Below are 20,592 nucleotides of genomic sequence, written 5' to 3'. Positions count from 1 at the left end.
TGTGCCCTTGTTGCCAAGAAGGATAACGGCATTTGGGGCTGTATGAGTAGGGGCATTGCCAGCAAATCGAGGGACCTGATCATTCCCCTCTATTCAACATTGGTGAGGCCTCATCTGGAGTACTGTGTCCAGTTTTGGGCCCCACACTACAAGAAGGATGTGGAAAAATTGGAAAGAGTCCAGCGGGGGGCAACAGAAATGATTAGGGGGCTGGAGCACATGACTTATGAGGAGAGGCTGAGGGAACTGGGATTATTTAGTCTTCAAAAGAGAAGAATGAGAGGGGATTTGATAGCTGCTTTCAACTACCTGAAAGGAGGTTCCAAAGAGGATGGATCTAGACTGTTTTCAGTGGTGGTAAATGACAGAACAAGGAGTAATGATCTCAAGTTGCAGTGGGAGAGGTTTAGGTTGGATATTAGGAAGAACTTTTTCACTAGGATGGTGGTGAAGCACTGGAGTGGGTTACTAGGGAGGTGGTGGAATCTCCTTCCTTAGAGGTTTTTAAGGTCAAGCTTGACAAAGCCCTGGCTGGGATGATTTAGTTGGAAATTGATCCTGCTTTGAGCAGGGGGTTGGACTAGATACCTCCTGAGGTCCCTTCCATCCCTGATATTCTATGAGTCACCTGCAGAGGATGGGTGCAGGCTGTTCCTCTCTGACCCTGGGTCTCCCACAGGGAGGGCATCCTGAAGACAGCCAAGGCGCTGGTGGAGGACACCAAGGTGTTGGTGCAGAATGCCACTGCCAGCCAGGAGAAGCTGGCCCAGGCTGCGCAGTCTTCCGTGGCCACCATCACCCGCCTCGCAGAAGTGGTGAAGCTGGGCGCTGCCAGCCTGGGCTCTGAAGACCCTGAAACTCAGGTCAGATGGGGCTGGGATCTGGAACCACACGGCGTTTGGGCTGGGGTGTGGCCTGGCCTTTGGTGCCCCCGCACGCTCAGCTCACTTTCTTCTCAGCCTGCCCCTTCCCCGTCCGTCACTGCGGGGCACCAGCCAAGCCGTTGACCTGGCCTTGCTCTTTCCCAGGTGGTTCTGATCAATGCAGTCAAGGACGTGGCCAAGGCACTTGGGGACCTGATCAGTGCCACCAAGGCGGCGGCCGGCAAAGCCGGGGATGACCCCTCAGTCTACCAGCTGAAGAACTCGGCCAAGGTCAGTGTGTGGGCAGATGGGGGAAGAGCGGAGCTGGGTGCATAGCAGGAGGGGAGGGAGCAGGGTGAACAGGAGAAGGAAAGAAGGTGGTAGGGGGCAGTGCTGGGGAGCAGGAGGTCACGGGGGGAGCAGGGTGTTGGGGAGGTGCTGGGGAGGAGGGGGTCACTGAGGGGAGCAGGGTGGAGGGGTGCTGGGGAGGAAAGGATCACTGTGAGCAGCAGGATGGGTGGTGCTGGGGAGGAGGGGGTCACTGGGGGCAGAGCGGAAGGATATGGGGCATGGGCTGTGGCAGGCAGAGGGTGGAGGAGAGCTGGGGGCGGAGAGCTGTGGCGGGCAGAGGAGAGCTGGGAGCGGAGGGATGTGGGCTGTGAGGAGCAGAGGGCAGAGGGAAGCTGGGGGCGGAGGGCTGTGGGCTGTGGCGGGCAGAGGGCGGAGGAGAGCTGGGGGCGTAGGGCGGAGGAGAGCTGGGGGTGGAAGGCTGTGGCGGGCAGAGGAGAGCTGGGGGCGGAGGGCTGTGGGCTGTGGCGGGCAGAGGGCGGAGGAGAGCTGGGGGCGTAGGGCTGTGGGCTGTGGCGGGCAGAGGGCGGAGGAGAGCTGGGGGCGTAGGGCTGTGGCAGGCAGAGGAGAGCTGGGGGCGGAGGGCGGATGAAAGCTGAGGGCGGAGGGATGTGGGCTCTGGCGGGCATGGGGTGGAGGAGAGCTGGGTAGAGGGATGTGGGCTGTGGCGGGCAGAGGAGAGCTGGGGGCGGAGGGATGTGGGCTGTGGCGAGCAGGGGGCGGAGGGATGTGGGCTGTGGCGAGCAGGGGGCGGAGGGATGTGGGCTGTGGCTGGCAGAGGGCAGAGGAGAGCTGGGGCGGAGGGATGTGGGCTGTGGCGGGCAGAGGAGAGCTGGGGCGGAGGGATGTGGGCTGTGGCGGGCAGAGGAGAGCTAGGGGCAGAGGGATGTGGGCTCTGGCGGGCATGGGGTGGAGGAGAGCTGGGTAGAGGGATGTGGGCTGTGGCGGGCAGAGGGCGGAGGAGAGCTGGGGGTGGAGGGATGTGGGCTGTGAGGAGCAGAGGGCAGAGGAGAGCTGGGGACGGAGGGATGTGGGCTGTGGCGGGCAGAGGGTGGAGGAGAGCTGGGAGCCGAGAGATGTGGGCTGTGGCGGGCAGAGGGCAGAGGAGAGCTGGGGCAGAGGGGAACTGGGCGGAGGGATGTGGGCTCTGACGGGCAGAGGGTGGAGGAGAGCTAGGGGCAGAAGGATGTGGGCTGTGGCGGGCAGAGGGCAGAGGAGAGCTGGGGCGGAGGGGAGCTGGGTGGAGGGATGGGGGCTGTGGCGGGCAGAGGGCAGAGGAGAGCTGGGGGCAGAGGGCTGTGGTGGGCAGAGGAGAGCTGGGGGCGGAGGGATGTGGGCTGTGGCGAGCAGGGGGCGGAGGGATGTGGGCTGTGGTTGGCAGAGGGCAGAGGAGAGCTGGGGGTGGAGGGATGTGGGCTCTGACGGGCAGAGGGTGGAGGAGAGCTAGGGGCAGAGGGATGTGGGCTGTGGCGGGCAGGCTGGGGACAGGACCTGGGGCTGTCAGGTCCCAGCACTCCCCAAGCCGGGTGACTGAGTCTCCCTCTCTGTCTGCCAGGTGATGGTCACCAACGTCACCTCCCTGCTGAAGACGGTGAAGGCTGTGGAGGACGAGGCCACAAAGGGGACCCGTGCGCTGGAGGCCACGATAGAGCATATCCGCCAGGAGCTGGCGGTGAGCATGGGCCAGGCCAAAGCCCTCTACTAGGAGCTGCCGCTTCCTTACCAGTGGCCTTTGCACCCTGCCCAAGGGTGAAGCGAAATGGCATGGAGCCCTTCAGCATGCCAACAGCACCTGCCCCTCCCTTGGGGGGTGGCACAGAGCCCCTCTGCGTGTCGGCAGCACCTCTGTCCTCCCCCTCTCCCTCCATCCCCTGCACGGCACACAGCCCCTCTGCATGCCAGCAGCACCTTCCCCTCTACCCTCCTGGGGGCTGGCAGAGCTTGCCTCCAAGGACCAGCACTGCTCACTCTTTCTGGCTTTCAAGAAAGAGGACCTCCAAAGACAAGGAAGTCGCGGGTCAGTCTCGGATGAGCTATGCACTCGCAAGTCAGGCAGTGACCACACTGCGGTACCTGCGCAGCCTTAACTCTGTGCCCCCTGTCCCAGCCTGCTCCTGCCCCCGCTGCCACCACCTGTCCTGGTCTCATCCCCAACTCTTGTCTCAGGTTTTCTGCACCCAGGTACCTCCACCCAAGACCTCGACGCCAGAGGATTTTATCCGCATGACCAAAGGCATCACCATGGCGACAGCCAAGGCTGTGGCCGCTGGCAACTCATGTCGGCAGGAGGACGTAATCGCCACGGCCAACCTGAGCCGCCGCGCCATCGCTGACATGCTGCGGTCCTGCAAGGTACAGTGGGGACATGGGGCACTGGGCTGCCGGAGGGCAGGGCAGCAGAGTGATAGGCTGTGGGGCGGGCACCGGGGGGCAGGGCAGGACAGCAGGATGATAGGCTGCGGGGCGGGCATCGGGGGGCAGGGCAGGGCAGCAGGGTGATAGGCTGCGGGGCGGGCACCGGGGGGCAGGGCAGGGCAGCAGGGTGATAGGGTGCGGGGTGGGCACCGGGGGGCAGGGCAGGGCAGCAGGGTGATAGGCTGTGGGGCGGGCACCGGGGGGCAGGGCAGGGCAGCAGGGTGATAGGCTGCGGGGCGGGCACCGGGGGGCAGGGCAGGGCAGCAGGACGATAGGCTGCGGGGGAGTACCGAGGGGGAGCGGCAGGACAGGGCAGGAGGGCACCGGGGGGGCAGAGCAGCAGGGCGATAGGCTGAAGGGTGGGTACCGAGGGGGCAGGGCAGGAGGACGATAGGCTGCAAGGAGGACACTAGGGGGCAGGGCAGCAGGGCGATAGGCTGCAGGGGAGTACCGAGGGGGCAGGGCAGGGCAGGAGGGCGATGGGCTGCAGGGTAGGTACCGAGGGGGCAGGGCAGGAGGACGATAGGCTACGGGGGGGCACCGGGGGACAGGACAGGAGGGCGATAGGCTGCAGGGGAGTACCGAGGGGGCGGGGCAGGGCAGGACAGTAGGGTGATAGGCTGCAGGGAGGACACTGGGGGGCAGGGCAGCAGGGCGAGAGGCTGCAGGGTGGGTACCGAGGGGGCAGGGCAGGAGAACGATAGGCTACAGGAGGGTTACCGGGGGACAGGGCAGGAGGGCGATAGGCTGCAGGGGAGTACTGAGGGGGCAGGGCAGGGCAGAAGAGCGATAGGCTGCAGAGAGGGTACCGAGGGGGCAGGGCAGGAGGGCGATAGGCTGCAGGCGGGGCACCAGGGGGCAGTGCACTAGGGGGCAATGGGTTCTTCAGGCACTGGAGGGTGTGGATGCCATGGCAGTGGCCTAGGTGATGGGCAGGGCTGTGTGGCCGGTGCTGCGTGTGGAGCAGTGCTCAGCACTGCTCACTCTTTCTGGCTTTCAGGAAGCCGCCTACCACCCTGAGGTGAGCACGGATGTGCGGCTGCGGGCGCTGCGATACGGGAAGGAGTGCGCCAACGGGTACCTGGAGCTGCTGGAGCACGTGCTGGTGGTGAGTTACCCCATCCCTCCCAGCTTCCATCTCCTGGCAGCATTCCAGGGGAGCCCAGGCACACGATGCTCAGCTGTCCCGTGGATACAGGGGTCTTCTGGGATCCTTCCCCCTATCCCCCCCTAGACTCTCCCCACCCCTCCTCCTGTGGAGCTCTCCCTCGTACACCCAGAACTCTGTCCCCACCCTCCACAGGTTATGCTTTAGTCAAACACAGGTCACTGGGCTCAGTGCCGGGGTACCTGAGTGAAATTCTCTGGTCTGTGATGTACAGTAAGCCAGTCTAGATGATCTAATGAACCCTTAAACTCCATGAATCTATGAATCATCCCCATGGAGAGCTCTTAGTAGCAGTGAGGAAAGGCAGACAGTTGATAAAGGAAGCTAACAGTATCATGAAATGCTTATGTCCAGTAGAAATAAAAAATATTAACCAAAAAAAAATACCAGGAACAAACAAAATCGTAGCAGTGGTCTAGGTCAGTTTTACTATCCTTGTCTCATAACAATCTATCATGATGCAGAAAAGGCAGTATTCAATGGCTGTTCCTGTTCTGTGTTTGGAAAAAAGCAGGATGTTATATTCATGTATGAGAGTGACAATGAAATAGTTTCTGTTCCGTCAATAGTTAGAGAGGATGTTAAGCAGCAGCTACTGTAGTTAAACATTTCTAAATCACCAGGGACAGATAACTTGTGTCCAAGAGTATTAAAGAATTGGTTGAGGAGTTTTCTGAACCATGAATGTTGTTTCTCAAATCTCAGACTCGCCAATGTGGGTATTCACCCACGAAAGCTCATGCTCCAATACAATACGTCTGTTAGTCTATAAGGTGCCACAGGACTCTTTGTCACTTTTTAAAGGACTGGAAAACAGCCAGTGTTGTACTAGGATTTAAGAAGAGTAAATAGGTTGACCCAGGTAACCACAGGCTGACATTGATCCTGGGGAGAATCATGAGAATGCTGATACGGGTTACAGTCAATAAAGAACTGAAGGACCACAGCATGATTAACAACAATCAACATGGTTTTATGGCAGATAGGTCTGGTCAGACAAACTTGTGTTTTTTGAGGTCACAAGGTTGGATGCTAAAGGTAGCTGTAGGTTAACGCACTGAGACTTCTCCAAGGCACTGGACTTAGGCCCACACAATGTTCAGATTAAAAACCAGCACTATGCCCAATCAGTGGAGCCCACGTGCGATGAAGCTGCGAAACCTCATACTAGCACAGAAAAAGCGGGAGAGCCTGTGGGCCCAGCTAGGCCTGCCCCGCTGTAGCTGCAGTCAACACCAGGCCTGGAGGGGAAGAAAAAGAGAGAACCTGGCAAACTTACAGCCGTTTGCCCGGAGGAACCTGAGGCCATGGCAGGGCGCCCAAGGTCCATGGGGGAGCGCTGCTTGAGTTAAGCCTCAAATGGTTTGGACTAGAGAGGTCACAGCGGTAGGGAGTAGCCCAGGAGAGTGGACTGAAACTCTCTGCTGGGAGCTCCCTATTTGGGGACTGCTTCACACGTGGCTCTGGGCTGGGACCCAGTGGAGAGGGAGCACCTGGGTCCCTTAAGGACTGAGACACCTTGGCCAGGGCAGCAAGGGGCTTGAAGGCAGGTGCGTCAACCACTAGGCCACCCGACCCTCCAAGCACCCTTTTACACCTTCTGAAATTGCTTTAAGAAGTGGTCTACTGACCTATCAGTTCAGGAAGCACGAAATGTCATCCAGTGGGGGAGTTTCTAGTGGGTCCTGCAGGGATCTGTTCTTGCCTCTGCCATTCAATGCCCTGTATCAGTGATCTGGAAGAAAATATAAAATCGGTACTGGTAAAACTGGAGCTGCCGCAAAATAGGGGCTTGACAAGTCATGCTGGGGACTGGTCGTTTATCCAGAGCAGTCAGGATCAGTTGGTAAGTTGCACTCATTGGAGGCCCTGAGGATATTACATGGTCCACAGCTCTGTGCTGATTGGACCGCAGGCGGGTCCTTTGCTTTCAGTTCCAACTCCCACCGCTTCAGATCTATCAATGGGGAGTCAGGTTGTGAAGACCCCCTGCTGGATGGGGAACCGGGTCTTCAGGACACCCTGCTGCTGCCTCTGCTGATGCCTTTGTCACTCTCAGACCCTCCTGGAACCCTGCATGGGTCTGGAAGCTGCTTCTTCGACTGATCATCCTTCTCCAGCCGTGCAATCTGCTGCGCCTCATTGAGCTTCCCAACGCTTAACCCTCTCTCCTTGCACTGGTTTGCAATGCCCTTCTTAGGGAGGTGGTTATACACCATTTTCTTGCTGCTTCCTCTAACTAGCCTGGTTTTACTGCTGCAAAATGCTCCTGGAGCGTTCAGCATCCCACCCCTGCTACCACCTGTCATTGACCCACAGGATTGGTGCTATGGCCCCAGCTTTTGAACAGTCCTGGAGGAACCCTTCAGTGTGCTAGACCCTCCAAACGATCTTCCTCCCGCATAAGCCACGTTGCTTTACCACCTCCTTACACGGGATCTCTGGGCCTGCAATACTCCTGCATCACCCCATGAGCACCATTCAGCAAGTTAAACTGAGATAGACCACAGTGGAGACATGTACACTCTGCAGGGATTAATGCACCTTGCCAGCATCTGCAGTGACATTCTCACAGTGCTGCCAGAACAGTCAGGTGTATTAGTCAATGGCAATGCAGCATAGGAAGTCCTTAGGTTAGCAGAGAGAACTGAAGGTTAGAGCCCAGCCAAGCTCTACTGAACCCCCTTGTTCAAGCTTTGTCTGTCTCTCCAGCTGACCTCCTCGTTAGACTCCAGGTGAGACCCCGACTCTTCCCAGCAGCCAGCACTTATCCCTCACCTCACACCTCTGCCGTACCTAAGCTGAGGACATGCCACTCTGTCTCCCTGCAGAGAGGTGGGGAAGTCCCTGTCCCTCTGGGGCATTGCTTGCTATGTGTCAGTGTCGGAGCGATTGGATCTACTCTTGTATCTTCAGAGAGAGGCTCTATTGATGTGAGGACCAAGACCCAGACCTGTCTCTTCACCTGCTCTGAGAACAAACAGCTTATTCCCACCCCCTGGGTAACAGTGCAGCACACAGAATGCAAACAAGACTCAAAAATATTACAAAAGCCTCCCACTCACCACACCGTCCAAGGGAGAAAATTCTGTGTACCAAAGGGGGACTTTTTAATGTAGGGGAAAAGGCAGAACAAGAGCCGATGGCTGGAAGATTAAACCAGACCCATTCAAATGAGAAATCAGGTGCATGTTGTTATCAGAGTGGGGGATTAGCCCTTGGAACAAACTCCCAAGGAAAGAGGTGGACTCGCCATCTCTCGATGCTTTCAAATCCAGACTGGTGCCTTTCTGGCAGGTGCTTTAGTCAAACACAAGTTACTGGGCTCAATCTGGGGCAACTGGGTGAGGTTCCCTGGCTTGTGCTATACAGGAGGTTAGGTGAGATAAACTAATGGTCCTGTGTGACCTTAAAATATGAGTCTCGGAACCAAGAGCGCAGGTCACGTTTATGAGATAGACTTTGGGATCATGCTAGACAGGCTGCTGAACATGAGCTCCAGGCGCGATGCTGGAGCTGAGAGTGGCTGTGATCCTTGGATGGATGCGCAGGGCAATATTGAGTAGGAGTGGAGAGCTGGTGATACACTGTCTGTGGCATTAACGGGACCGGTACTGTATGTTGGGTCCAATTCTGGAGTCCACAATTCCAGAAGGATGTTGATAAATTGGAAAGGGGTTCAGAGAAGAGCTACACCAGTGATCTGACGTCTGGAAAACTGGCCTGACACTGAGAGGCTGAAGAAGCCTAATCTGTTTAGTTTACGTGAGAGATGACTGGACCCTTACCCAGTTACCTGCCTGGGGAGGTGATTGTTGTTAGCTAGGGGTTCTGCAATCTAATGAACACGAAGCACTCTCCATTGACTGGAAGCTGAATCTAGACTCATTCAGACTTGAAATAAGGTGCAGTGAGCATAAGGAGCCACAGGACCAAGTCGCCTAGGGCCGTGGTGTATTCTCCATCCCTTAGCTGCCCAGGCTGCACACAAAGCGCCGCCCCCACCCCCCCCGGCACTCTGCAGCTCAAGTGGGAAGTGTGCTTGATGCAGGAATCCCTGGGTGGGGGGGAGGTTCTCTGGCGCTTGCGCTGCAGAAAGTCAGACTACATGGTCCGAATGGCTCATCTGTGACACAGAACTCTTCCTTACTTTCGCTGTGCACACGACTTCCTCCCTTGGCAATCCCAGCCCTTGCCCCTCAGGCTCCCTTCTCCCCGCAGAATGAGGCTCTGTCTCCACATACATGTTCAGAGCCCCTCGGGGCCTTTGACTGGCACTGCCCCTGCAGGCTGTTCACTGCTTTACTCTCTTCTTTTCTATATTCTGTTCTTCCTACCCTGTCAGCCGGTGAGTACAGTGGTGCTTGGAGTGACTCCGTATGTCTGCCCCAGCATGAGCCTTGGTCACAGCCCGTGTGTGTGCGTGTGCCTGAATGGCGCTAGGTTCCACTCGCTGTGAGCACCGAGTGATGCAGCTGGGGCAAGTGGGAGTGGGGCAGGGTGTGGGACGCAATACGTGCTTTAGGTGAGAGGGACTAGGGCTGTGTTTGCCGGTGCATGTGCTCTCACATGCCAGGGGTGTGCTCGCTGTGCCCATAAATACTGATGTGCACGCATTCTGCGTGACACAGGTAGGGGTGTGCTCAATGTGTGTGCACTACGTATCTGTGTCCATGCATGCTCCTGGTGACATAGGCCTAGGTGTGTGCTGTGTGTGCACGCACTCCCTGTGACATAGGTCTGGGAGGTTGCTGTGTTCACGCACTCCCGGTAACATGGGCCTGGGAGGGTGCTGTGTGCGCACGTGTTCCAGGTGACGTGGGTCTGGGAGGGTGCTGTGTGCGCACGTGTGCCAGGTGACATGGGTCTGGGAGGTTGCTGTGTTCGCGCACACCCTGACGTGGGTCTGGGAGGGTGCTGTGTGTGTGCGCACGCCCGGTGACGTGGGTCTGGGAGGGTGCTGTGTGTGCCCGTGTTCCAGGTGACGTGGGTCTGGGAGAGTGCAGCGTGTGCCCACGGTTTGGCCCAGGAGCTGCAGAGCCAGGCTGGGCATGTGAAGAACAGGGCCCCAGCTGCAGTGCGGGAGCCTAGCATCTCCTGCAGTGTGCTGTTTGCACTCATGTGGCGGCTTGGCACCTGCCTGGCCAGACCTCAGCGCCTCCAGGTGTCGGACCAGCAGCCTTCCCTGGCATGCAGACAGACCGGGATGGGGGAGGGAACTGGGTCTCAGCTCCAGGAACCCAGGGCAGGGGAGGTCAAATGACTCTGGAGGAAGGGATTCTGGATTGGATAATTCCACCGTGGAGGAAGGGGACATCACCTTAACCTGTGGCACTCACTGCCACAAGGTGTCACTGAGACCACTAGCTCAGCAGGGTTCAGGAAATGATCAGCCATTTCTGTGGAGAATGAGACCAACTAAAGTCACTGTAGAAAGGGTTAAAACAATGGGCATGATACCTCAGTGCACAAGCCAGCCCCACCTGCCAGGAGTAGGGGAAACTCCCCTACAGGCCTGTCATTCCAGAATGGCCATTGAGAGGTTCTTGTGGTAACTGGTCCTAGGCACTGTTAGAGACCAGAGATACGGATAGATGGGCCCCTGGGCTGCCAGTTCCTGTTCCAAATGGTATTATTCTGGGGAACAAGGGGATAGCCCCTGCGGATAGGGAGGGTGGGAGGTGGCACAACCCTAGGTTTGTGAAAGGCCCTGGATGGAGTAACGCCAGATATTGCTAGCCATGTCTCTCTCTGGGGATACAGCCTGCCTCTGCTCACAGTCCTCTCCCTCCCCAGATTCTGCAGAAGCCGAGTCACGAGCTGAAGCAGCAGCTGGCTGGATATTCCAAGCGGGTGGCTGGCTCCGTCACCGAGCTCATCCAGGCTGCAGAAGCCATGAAAGGTAAAGTCCAGCTCCCGAGCTGTGGTCATTCTTTGGTCACTGGCTCCGTCTCAATGGCTAGGATCTCAGCTGGGACTCTGACACAGTGCTTGGGAGGGAGCTGGGCGTCAGGAAGAGGAGCTGAAAAAGGCCACCATGGCTAAATGACAGAGTAAAAGAGGCAATTAGAGGCAAAAAGGTGCCCTTTAAAACCTGAGTCCAGTCCTAGCGAGGACAATAGAAAGGAGCATCATGCAGGCAAGTCAGGTGTAGAAGTACAACAGGGCAGGCCAAGACAGAGTTTGAATTAAAACTAGCGAAGAGCACAAATACTTGCAGCAAAACAAACAAAGAAATTCAATACATGAGAAGCAGGAAGCTGCCAAACCATCAGTGAGGCCACTGGACGAGCGAGGTGCTAATGGAGCACTCACAGAAGACAAGGCCGTTGCGGAAAAGCTGAATGAATTCTCTGTATTGGTCTTTACTGCAGAGGATGGGTGGGAGATTCCCACACCTGAGCCATTCTTTTTAGGTGACAGATCTGAGGAACTGTCCCAGAATGAGGAGTCAGATGACATCCCTAGGGTACAATCTGGACTGTTAAATAGCTATGTCCCCTCAATTCTCCAGCCTGGGTGCCTTTTACACTGCTTCGCTGTGAGAGCAACCACTGCTGGTCTGTTCACACGCAGCCTCCAGCATGTAAACCACTCCCAGCTCTACTATGTGATTGCTATAGCCAGCACCCATGAATTACTCTGCAGGGCAACACTAGCAAACTTCCAGTCCCAGACTTCCCCCAGAAATGTGCAGCTTGTACTGCCCAGCTCTCTGCTTCTGGACAACCCACGCTCAGAAAGTGTCATTTCATGAATAGAAAATGGTGTGCACAAATCTGTTAGCACAAATGTTTTTTCCCCAAACACGCTGGTTTAGATAAAACAATAAAATGAGTTTATTAACTACAGAAAGGTAGATTTTTTAGTGATTACAAGGGATGAGGCGTAAAGGTCAGGATTGTTTACAAAGAAATAAAAGATAAAATGTAATTAACACCTAACTTAACAAGCTAAGTGAATTCAAAGCAAAAAGTCTTTCTCACTACATGTTTCAGCAGTCTTAGTGGCAGAATCTTTCAGTTAGGATCCCTCCCACAGTCCAATGGTGCTTCCTTTGTCCTTCAAGTGTTCTCAATACCGTGAATAGAGGTATCAGGAGAGATGATTTGGGCTGTCTGTTCCCCATTATATCTTTTCCTCTTCTTTGAGAATCATCTCCAGCTGGGATTCAGGGGACAGAAAGTCTGGGGAGATGGCAACTTATTTGCCAAGCTATATATTTGCCAATGTAAATTTCTCACTCACACTCTTTTTCCTCAAAAGAATGGCCACTTAACCAGGTGCTAGTCCATTTGATTTTGTTGACACCTGGCTGAAGCGTCAATTTGCCTTTTGTCTTTGAGGAGCTGTTTTGTGCCTGCTTTTCTAAACTTGGAATATGTCTCAGTAATGTTAAACACTAGAATCTTATAACTTTACATACAGTGTTGCCTTGCATATTTTACCAGAACAATAATGATCAGCAAATTTTGAGTTTTCAAATGATCCCTTACAAGGCATCCATAATAGCTTTGTAAAAAGGGTGAACATGGGCATACAGACTGTCACAGTTAGTAGAGGGGTTTTTCGAACAAACTGATAAATTAAACAGTAAAAGGTCCCCAGGACAGATGGTATCACCCAAGAGTTCTGAAGGAACTCAGATATAAAATTGCAGAACTAACAACTGTGGTATGTAACCTATCACATCACTCAGCCTCTGTACCAAACGACTAGGAGATAGCTAATGTGGCACCAATTTTTAAAAAAGACTCCAGAGTCAATCCCAGCGGTTACAGGTCGGTAAGCCTGACTACTTCTTCGAGTGCTGTCCCTGTGGGTGCTCCACTCTAGGTGACGGTGCGTCCCAGCGCTGTCGATCGGAGATTTTCGGTAGCAGTGCCTGGTTGGGGCGCACGCACCCAGATGGTATCTCCCGTCTAGTTGGAAACTTCCTGAGTACATGCACCCCACACCCTCCTCAGTTCCTTCTCTGCCGTCCTCGGCTGAAGACGGGACACAAGGCAGTGCTACTTTCTCTTCCCTGATATCTATAGGAAACAGTAACAAAGAGCATGGGAATTAATTAATAATTATTTCTAGTTGTTTCCCTTCCTTTAGTATAGTTACATAGTTAGTTACTTTGTTTTAAAAAAAAAAAAAAAAACCCTCAGGCTTGTCTCCCATTGAGAGACTCTTCTCTAACTCATAATGCCAGGACCTTCAGGTTTCAAAAGATGCATCTCCTGTCAGGACTCCATGCCATGCTCAGATGGCCACTTTCATTGTGTGAAGTGCCTCGGGGACACCCACATCCCCGCGAAGTGCCTCCGTTGTGCGAGCCTCAAGTCAAGAGCTCGTCGTGACAGGGATCTGCGCCTCAAGATCATCATGATGGAAAAATCTCTGCAGCTGCTGTCAGAGACGGGAAAGGTAGAACCCGCTCCCCAGCCAGATTGGAACCAATGGGGAGCATTGCTTCACCCTCCCTGGAGCGGAGGCAAGACGCTCAACAGTCTCAGACGAGACTCTAACAAGGGTAGGGGGTCTCCGGCGAGATCCTCCTGTGCTGACAGCCCGAAAGACAGCTGTTTCAGCCTCTCCTAATGCCTCAGGAAGCGCTCTGACAGAGCTTAGAGGCAGGGACCAGACCTCCCACGCAGGGAAGGCACCTACTGACTTGGTCCCCTCAGCGCCGCAAACGACTGCAGCACGGACAACTCACTTCTCTTCGGCACCGAGGAAGGCTACAGCACCGGCACCACGTTCCTCCTCAGCACCGGCAATGGCTGCGGTGCCGGCAGCGCATTCGGCTTTGACACCCAAAACGGCCACGGAACTTACAGCCTGTTCAGTTTCAGCGCTAAAAGCGGTCGCGGCCCCGCCAACGCGCTCTGCCTCAACAACGAAAATAGCTGCGGTACCGACAGCGCGATCAGCCTCGGCACCGCGAAGAGGATCGGCACCCAGCCACTTCTCTGCCCGCGCACCAGCAGCAGACCCCCTGCAGAGCACCTCTAGGCTCAACACAGCAGGATACTCTCTGCCACTCTCTCCTACTAAAGAACCAGAGCAGAGAGCAGGCTTAGATCAGCCTAGAGACCAGGAACAGCTTCTCGCTCAAAGTGACCTTCTAGTGCCACCTGAGCCTCACTCTCCGCTCCCAGACACAGAGGACTCCTTTCTTGACCTGCCACTTTCTCCACCTGAACTGGCTTTCACCGACGGTGACCTTGAGCTACAGCAGCAAGCGGAGTTCTCCCCTCCTGCTTCTCCTCCACAGGCAGCCAGCCTCAGTTTCCCTACGTTGCCCCCCCGTGGGCAGTGCCTGGGTTCTCCTACTCCATGCCCTGGCCTCAGTGGTACCCGTGGCAGAATCCTCCTACCAATCATCTTCCTTCGGTGCCTCAATCTCCTGCTCCATCCACTTCCAGGGTGCCTGAGCCCCCTCCAGAGTCTGGGAGCTAAGCACCGTATCCTGACTCGCCTAACCCTAGCTCTCCATTAGCCTCAGATGAAGCCATCCTCCCTCCACCTCCACAGTCTGTGGACGACTGCAAACAATTTCAAGAGCTTTTTAGGAGGGTTGCACTTGGTCAGGATATCCCCTTAGAAAAGGTTCAGGAGACTCAGCACAAACTCCTCAAAATCCTTCAACCGTCTGCGCCCTCGAAAATTGCGCTCCCTATAAACGAAGCACTCATGGAGCCTGCTGACACTCTCTGGCAAACCCCAGCTTTCCTAGTACCAACTTGTAAGAAGGTCGAACCTAAATACTACGTTCTTCTTCGAGTGCTTGCTCATATCCATTCCAGTTAGGTGTGCGCGCACCGCGTGCACGTTCGTCGGAGACTTTTTACCCTAGCAACACTCGGTGGGCCAGCAGGTCGCCCCCTGGAGTGGCGCCGGCATGGCGTCTGATATATACCCCTGCTGGCCCGCCCGCTCCTCAGTTCCTTCTTACCGCCCGTGTCGGTCGTTGGAACTGTGGAGCACGCCTAGCCGTTCTTCTTCGAGTGATTGCTCACATCCATTCCAGTTAGGTGTGCGCGCCGCGCGTGCACGTTCGTCGGAAACTTTTTACCCTAGCAACTCCAGTGGGCCGGCAGGTCGCCCCCTGGAGTGGCGCCGCCATGGCGCCCAATATATATCCCTGCCGGCCCACCCGCTCCTCAGTTCCTTCTTACCGCCGTGTCGGTCGTTGGAACTGTGGAGCGCGGCATAGCTGTCCTCCACGTCCCTAGCTCTCCTTGTTCTCTATCGTTATCTCTATTGTAGTTGTTAGTTAGATTGTTAAGTAGATAGTAGTAGTTAACTGATAAGTAGTTGTAAATAGTTTTTTGCCGGGGGCTTAGCCCTTCCCGGCACCCGGCACCGGGCTCATGCCTGGTTCGCCGGGCTTCAAGCAACGCGTGCCTGAAGTGCCTGGGGGAATCGCACAGATCCGACAAGTGCCGCATCTGCAAGGCTTTTAAGCCAAGGACTAAGAAGGAGAGGGATCAAAGGCTCCGGACTCTCCTTATGGAGGCGGCACTTGACCTGGCGGCTTCGCAGGCCGTGATGTCGGCGCCGGCACCGGATCGCACCGGCACCGAGAAGACTCCCCGGCACCGACCTTCTCCGGCACCGGGGGCAGAGCCTAGGCCGTTGAAGTCCATTACTCCGGCCAGGCAGACCCGAGTGGAGCGCCCGGCCTCAACATCGGCCGCGGCGCCGCCGGCACCGTCGACTCCGGGCCCGGCGGGTCCGTCGAGTCCGGTGCCGCCAAGCTCCCCCATGACATCTGGGGTCGAGATAGTGGTGCCATCCACACCAGAGACCTTCGCCTCGGCACGGGACCTTATAGCCATGACCGAGCCCACTCAGCTACCACCCCCGGTACCTCCGGTGCGGGTCGTGTCCAGAGGCAAGCCTATGATGTCGGCACCGTCTCGGGACTCACGGTCTCGATCCAGGTCCTGACGGCATGGTCGCTCCAGATCCCGCCGCTGCTCGCAGTCCCGGCGCCGCTCCCCTCAGCGGTACCGGTCGCACTCGCGGCACCGGTCGACATCACGACGATCGCGGTCAGACTCCAGCCGCCGTTACCGGCACCGCGACTCCAGGAGCCGATCCAGGCATTCGCCGCACCGGTCGACCTCCCGGCGCCGAGCTGGTGGCAGGTCCCGGTCCCGGTCGACCTCCCGGCACCGAACCGGTGGCAGGTCCCGGTCCCGGCACCGAAGCGGCGCTCGGTACCGGTCCAGATCCCGGCACCGTGACAGAACCCGGTCCCGGTCCCGGCACCGATACGACTCCCGGCACCGGTCCCCGGCACCGAGAAGATCGCCCGTGCCGGCCCGCGCGGACCCTTACCATCCAGGGTCCGCCCCGCCATGGCCCTCTAGACAGCCGTCCGTGTGTTCATTAACGGACAGTGGCTACGCGCTCGGCACCGACCGGCAGGCGGCGCTCTTCAGTGAGCCTCCACAGCAGGACCAAGGCCCGCAGCAATGGGGTTTCTGGACACCCTGGGCATACCATCAGGCCCAGGGCCCCCAACAGCTCCCTGCTAGGCCGGTGACTGCGGAGCGCAGGGCACCTGAAGCCTCCTTGTCTCGCCCCCCTCCCTCCCCGGATGGGGAGGAAGGGTCCAAGCATCAGGACTCCGCTTTGGCTCCTGAGGCAGAGGCGAGGGCCGAGGGAGACCCCCCATTAGACACTCTCTTGCCGGGGTCTCCTCATCCTCCTCCCCTGACGAAGCGGTGGCTGGGACCTCCTCCAACAGCCCCCCCCCGCTAGACCTCTGGGCGCACCAGGACCTCCTCAGGCGAGTAGCCCAAAATCTGAGTCTGCAAGCCGAGGAGGTCTCGGAGGTAGAGGACCCTATTGTGACCATCCTCTCGGCAGACGCTCCCACCAGGGTCGCCCTGCCGTTCATACGGACCATTCAGGCCAACGCCAACACCATCTGGCAGTCTCCGGCCTCCATTCCTCCCACTGCGAAGGGCGTCGAGAGGAAGTACATGGCTCCTTCTAAGGGCTACGAGTACCTCCACGTACACCCGACTCCGTGTTCCCTGGTGGTCCAGTCCGTCAACGATAAAGAGCGTCACGGCCAGGAGGCTCCGGCCCCCAAATCCAGGGAGGCCAGGCGGATGGATCTCCTCGGCCGTAAGGTGTACTCGGCTGGGGCGCTGCAGCTCAGGGTCTCCAACCAACAGGCCCTGTTAAGCAGATACGCATTCAACTCCTGGGTGGCAGCAGATAAATTCAAGGAGCTGCTGCCACAAGATGCTCGTCAGGAGTTTACGGCCATCTTAGAGGAAGGCAAGAAGGTCGCACGCACGTCCTTGCAAGCCTCTTTGGACGCTGCGGATTCGGCTGCCCGTACCCTCGCGTCGGGTGTAACTATGCGTCGCCTCTCCTGGCTCCAGGTTTCCGGCCTTCCGCCGGAGCTCCAGCATACTATTCAGGACCTTCCTTTCGAAGGCCAAGGATTATTTTCAGACAAGACAGATCCCAGACTCAAGAGTCTGAAAGATAACCGAGTTATCATGCGGTCACTAGGGATGCACACACCAGTGACGCAACGTAGACCCTTCCGGCCGCAGCAACAACAACAACAGCGCAGGCCGTATTCCCAGTTCCGCCAGCGGCAGGACCTTAACAGGCGCCGCGGCAGGAACGGAAGGCGCAGGCACTCGGGGAACCAAGGGGGGCAAAACCAAGGCTCCTCTAAGCCCCCGCCTGGACCCAAGCCTTCATTTTGAAGGTGCGCCCGAGGGCGCAGTAACAGTTTCCCCAATGGATCCTTTCCCCCCGTTTTCCAACCGCCTTTCGTTTTTCCTCCCGGCGTGGTCCCTAATAACATCAGACCGCTGGGTCTTACGCACGGTGCAGTCGGGATACCGCCTGCAGTTTGTTTCATTTCCTCCTCCCCGCCCCCCTTCCTCGTCCCTCTTCAGGGACCCCTCTCACGAGCAATTCCTTCGGCAGGAGGTGCAGACGCTCCTCGGCAAAGGAGCTATAGAGGCGGTGCCGGAGAACGAGAAAGGCAAGGGGTTTTATTCCCGCTACTTTCTGATCCCCAAGGCCAAGGGAGGGCTCAGGCCTATCCTCGACCTGCGAGAGCTCAACAAGTACCTGGTGAAGTTGAAGTTCCGCATGGTTTCCTTGGGGACTATTATCCCATCCCTGGATCCGGGAGACTGGTACACCGCCCTCGACATGCAGGACGCGTATTTTCACATTGCTATCTGGCCACCCCACAGACGTTTCCTTCGCTTCCTTGTGGGGTCTCTGCATTACCAATTTGCAGTCCTCCCATTTGGCTTGTCCACGGCCCCGAGAGTGTTTACGAAATGCATGGCAGTTGTTGTGGCGCAGCTTCGGCGCAGTCGTATCCACGTGTTCCCGTATCTGGACGATTGGTTGATTCGAGGCACGTCGCACCAACAAGTCTGCAGCCATGTCCGTGTGATCACCGACATGTTCGCCACTCTGGGCCTCTTGGTGAACACAGACAAGTCCACTCTGGCCCCCACACAAAGGGTGGAATTCATCGGGGCCGTCCTGGACGCCACTGTGGGCAGGGCCTTGCTGCCATTGCAGCGGTTCCAGGCCTTGTCGGCCATCGTGCAACGGCTACAGACAGCCCCCTTGACGTCAGTGAGGACGTGTCTAACCCTGTTAGGCCACATGGCGGCCTGTACTTTCGTGACCAATTACGCTCGGCTCCGCATGAGGCCACTCCAGCTGTGGCTCATCGGTCATTACAGGCCGACAAGACAGCCACTAGATATGTTAATCACGATCCCCCAGGGGGTCTTAGATTCTCTCGGCTGGTGGCTGGACCAGTCAGTGTTGTGTGCGGGTCTCCCCTTCCACCCATCTCAGCCCTCGGTGTCCCTAACAACAGATGCCTCAGATCTCGGCTGGGGGGCCCACGCAGGGACCCTGAGGACGCAGGGCCTGTGGTCCCAGGAGGAGGTGGGGCTACACATCAACATGCGGGAGTTGAGAGCGGTCCGTCTTGCTTGTCAAACGTTCTGTCATCAGAACCAGGGTCGCGGTGTTCACCGACAACACGACGACCATGTATTATATCAACAAGCAGGGCGGCACCAGATCCTCCTCCCTGTGCCACGAGGCGATACGACTCTGGGACTTTTGTGTAGCCCACTCCATTCACCTCATGGCTTCCTTCCTCCCCGGAGTACGGAACACGCTGGCGGATCGATTGAGCAGATCCTTCCTGTCACACGAGTGGTCCCTCCGCCCAGACGTCGCCCTCTCCATCTTCCGGAGGTGGGGTTATCCCCGGGTGGACCTCTTCGCGTCCAAGGGGAACAGGAAGTGCCAAGCGTTCTGCTCCTTTCAGGGCAGGGAGCCCGGGTCGATAGCGGATGCCTTCCTCATCCAGTGGTCGACCCACCTGTACTATGCGTTTCCCCCATTCCCGTTGGTCCACAGGGTCCTTCTGAAGGTGCGCAGGGACAGGGCTCACGTGATCATGGTAGCCCCGGCATGGCCCAGACAGCACTGGTACCCCATGCTGCTGGACCTGACCATAGCCGACCCAGTTCCCCTGCCCCTTCATCCGGACCTGATTACCCAGGAGCATGGGACCCTCTGTCACCCGGACCTGCAGTCGCTGCACCTAGCGGCGTGGCTGACGGGCTCTGAGCTGCGCTGTTCCACGCCGGTGAGGGAGGTGCTCTTGGGCAGCAGGAAGCCGTCCACAAGAGCGACGTATTTGGCCAAATGGAAGCGCTTCTCCTATTGGTGCGTGGAGAGAAATCTCCGCCCTATGGAAGTTTCAGTAGCCGACATCTTAGACTACATTTGGTCCCTCAAAGGGCAAGGTCTGGCCATATCGTCGTTACGAGTCCACCTAGCAGCTATCTCCACCTTTCACCCGGGTGCGGATGGTCGCTCTGTTTTTTCCCACCCGACGGTGTCTAGATTCCTTAAGGGGCTGGAACGTTTATACCCTAACGTCCGTCCCCCTGCTCCAACCTGGGATCTTAACCTGGTGTTGTCCCGGCTCATGGGGGCCCCCTTTGAGCCGTTAGCTACTTGCTCCCTGCTTTACCTCTCTTGGAAGACGGCCTTTCTAGTAGCTATCACCTCAGCTAGACGGGTGTCGGAACTCCGGGCTCTTGTGGTAGACCCCCCATATACGGTCTTCCACAAGGACAAGGTGCAGCTGAGACCACACCCTGCTTTTCTCCCCAAGGTGGTCTCAGCCTTCCACGTCAACCAAGAGATATTCCTCCCGGTTTTTTTCCCGAAACCTCACTCCTCAGGCAGGGAGCAGCAGCTCCACTCGCTTGATGTCCGTAGGGCTCTCGCGTTCTACGTGGAGAGGACTAAGCCCTTCCGCAAATCCCCCCAGCTTTTCGTGGCAGTAGCGGACCGCATGAAAGGGCTTCCTATCTCCTCCCAGAGGTTATCCTCTTGGGTAACGTCCTGCATCAGGACCTGCTATGACTTGGCCCACGTCCCTACGGGCCGTGTGACTGCGCATTCTACCAGGGCGCAGGCGTCGTCGCTGGCTTTCCTCGCCCGTGTGCCCATCCAGGAAATCTGTCGGGCAGCGACCTGGTCATCGGTCCACACCTTTGCTTCCCACTACGCCCTGGTCCAGCAGTCTAGAGAGGATGCGGCCTTCGGATCTGCTGTGCTCCATGCCGCGACTTCTCGCTCCGACCCCACCGCCTAGGTATGGCTTGGGATTCACCTAACTGGAATGGATGTGAGCAATCACTCGAAGAAGAAAAGACGGTTACTCACCTTTGTAACTGTTGTTCTTCGAGATGTGTTGCTCACATC

At 57.1% G+C, this 20,592-nt stretch overlaps 1 protein-coding gene across 7 annotated transcripts in view; it reads left to right on the top strand.

Annotated features, from left to right (window-relative positions):
- Positions 1–20,592, top strand: part of TLN1 (talin 1) — a 192,949-nt gene that overhangs the window by 139,206 nt on the left and 33,151 nt on the right. For all 7 annotated transcript variants that reach the window (XM_050943517.1, XM_050943519.1, XM_050943518.1 and 4 more), the window contains 6 exons: positions 680–863; positions 1,029–1,154; positions 2,767–2,883; positions 3,378–3,563; positions 4,627–4,734; positions 10,591–10,696. In XM_050943517.1, the coding sequence (XP_050799474.1) occupies positions 680–863; positions 1,029–1,154; positions 2,767–2,883; positions 3,378–3,563; positions 4,627–4,734; positions 10,591–10,696 (827 nt within the window). The remainder of the gene's footprint in view (positions 1–679; positions 864–1,028; positions 1,155–2,766; positions 2,884–3,377; positions 3,564–4,626; positions 4,735–10,590; positions 10,697–20,592) is intronic.

Source organism: Gopherus flavomarginatus, chromosome 3 (assembly GCF_025201925.1).
Source record: "Gopherus flavomarginatus isolate rGopFla2 chromosome 3, rGopFla2.mat.asm, whole genome shotgun sequence".
NCBI classification, from domain to species: Eukaryota; Metazoa; Chordata; order Testudines; family Testudinidae; genus Gopherus; species Gopherus flavomarginatus.
This window is presented reverse-complemented; position numbering and strand designations above follow the sequence as displayed.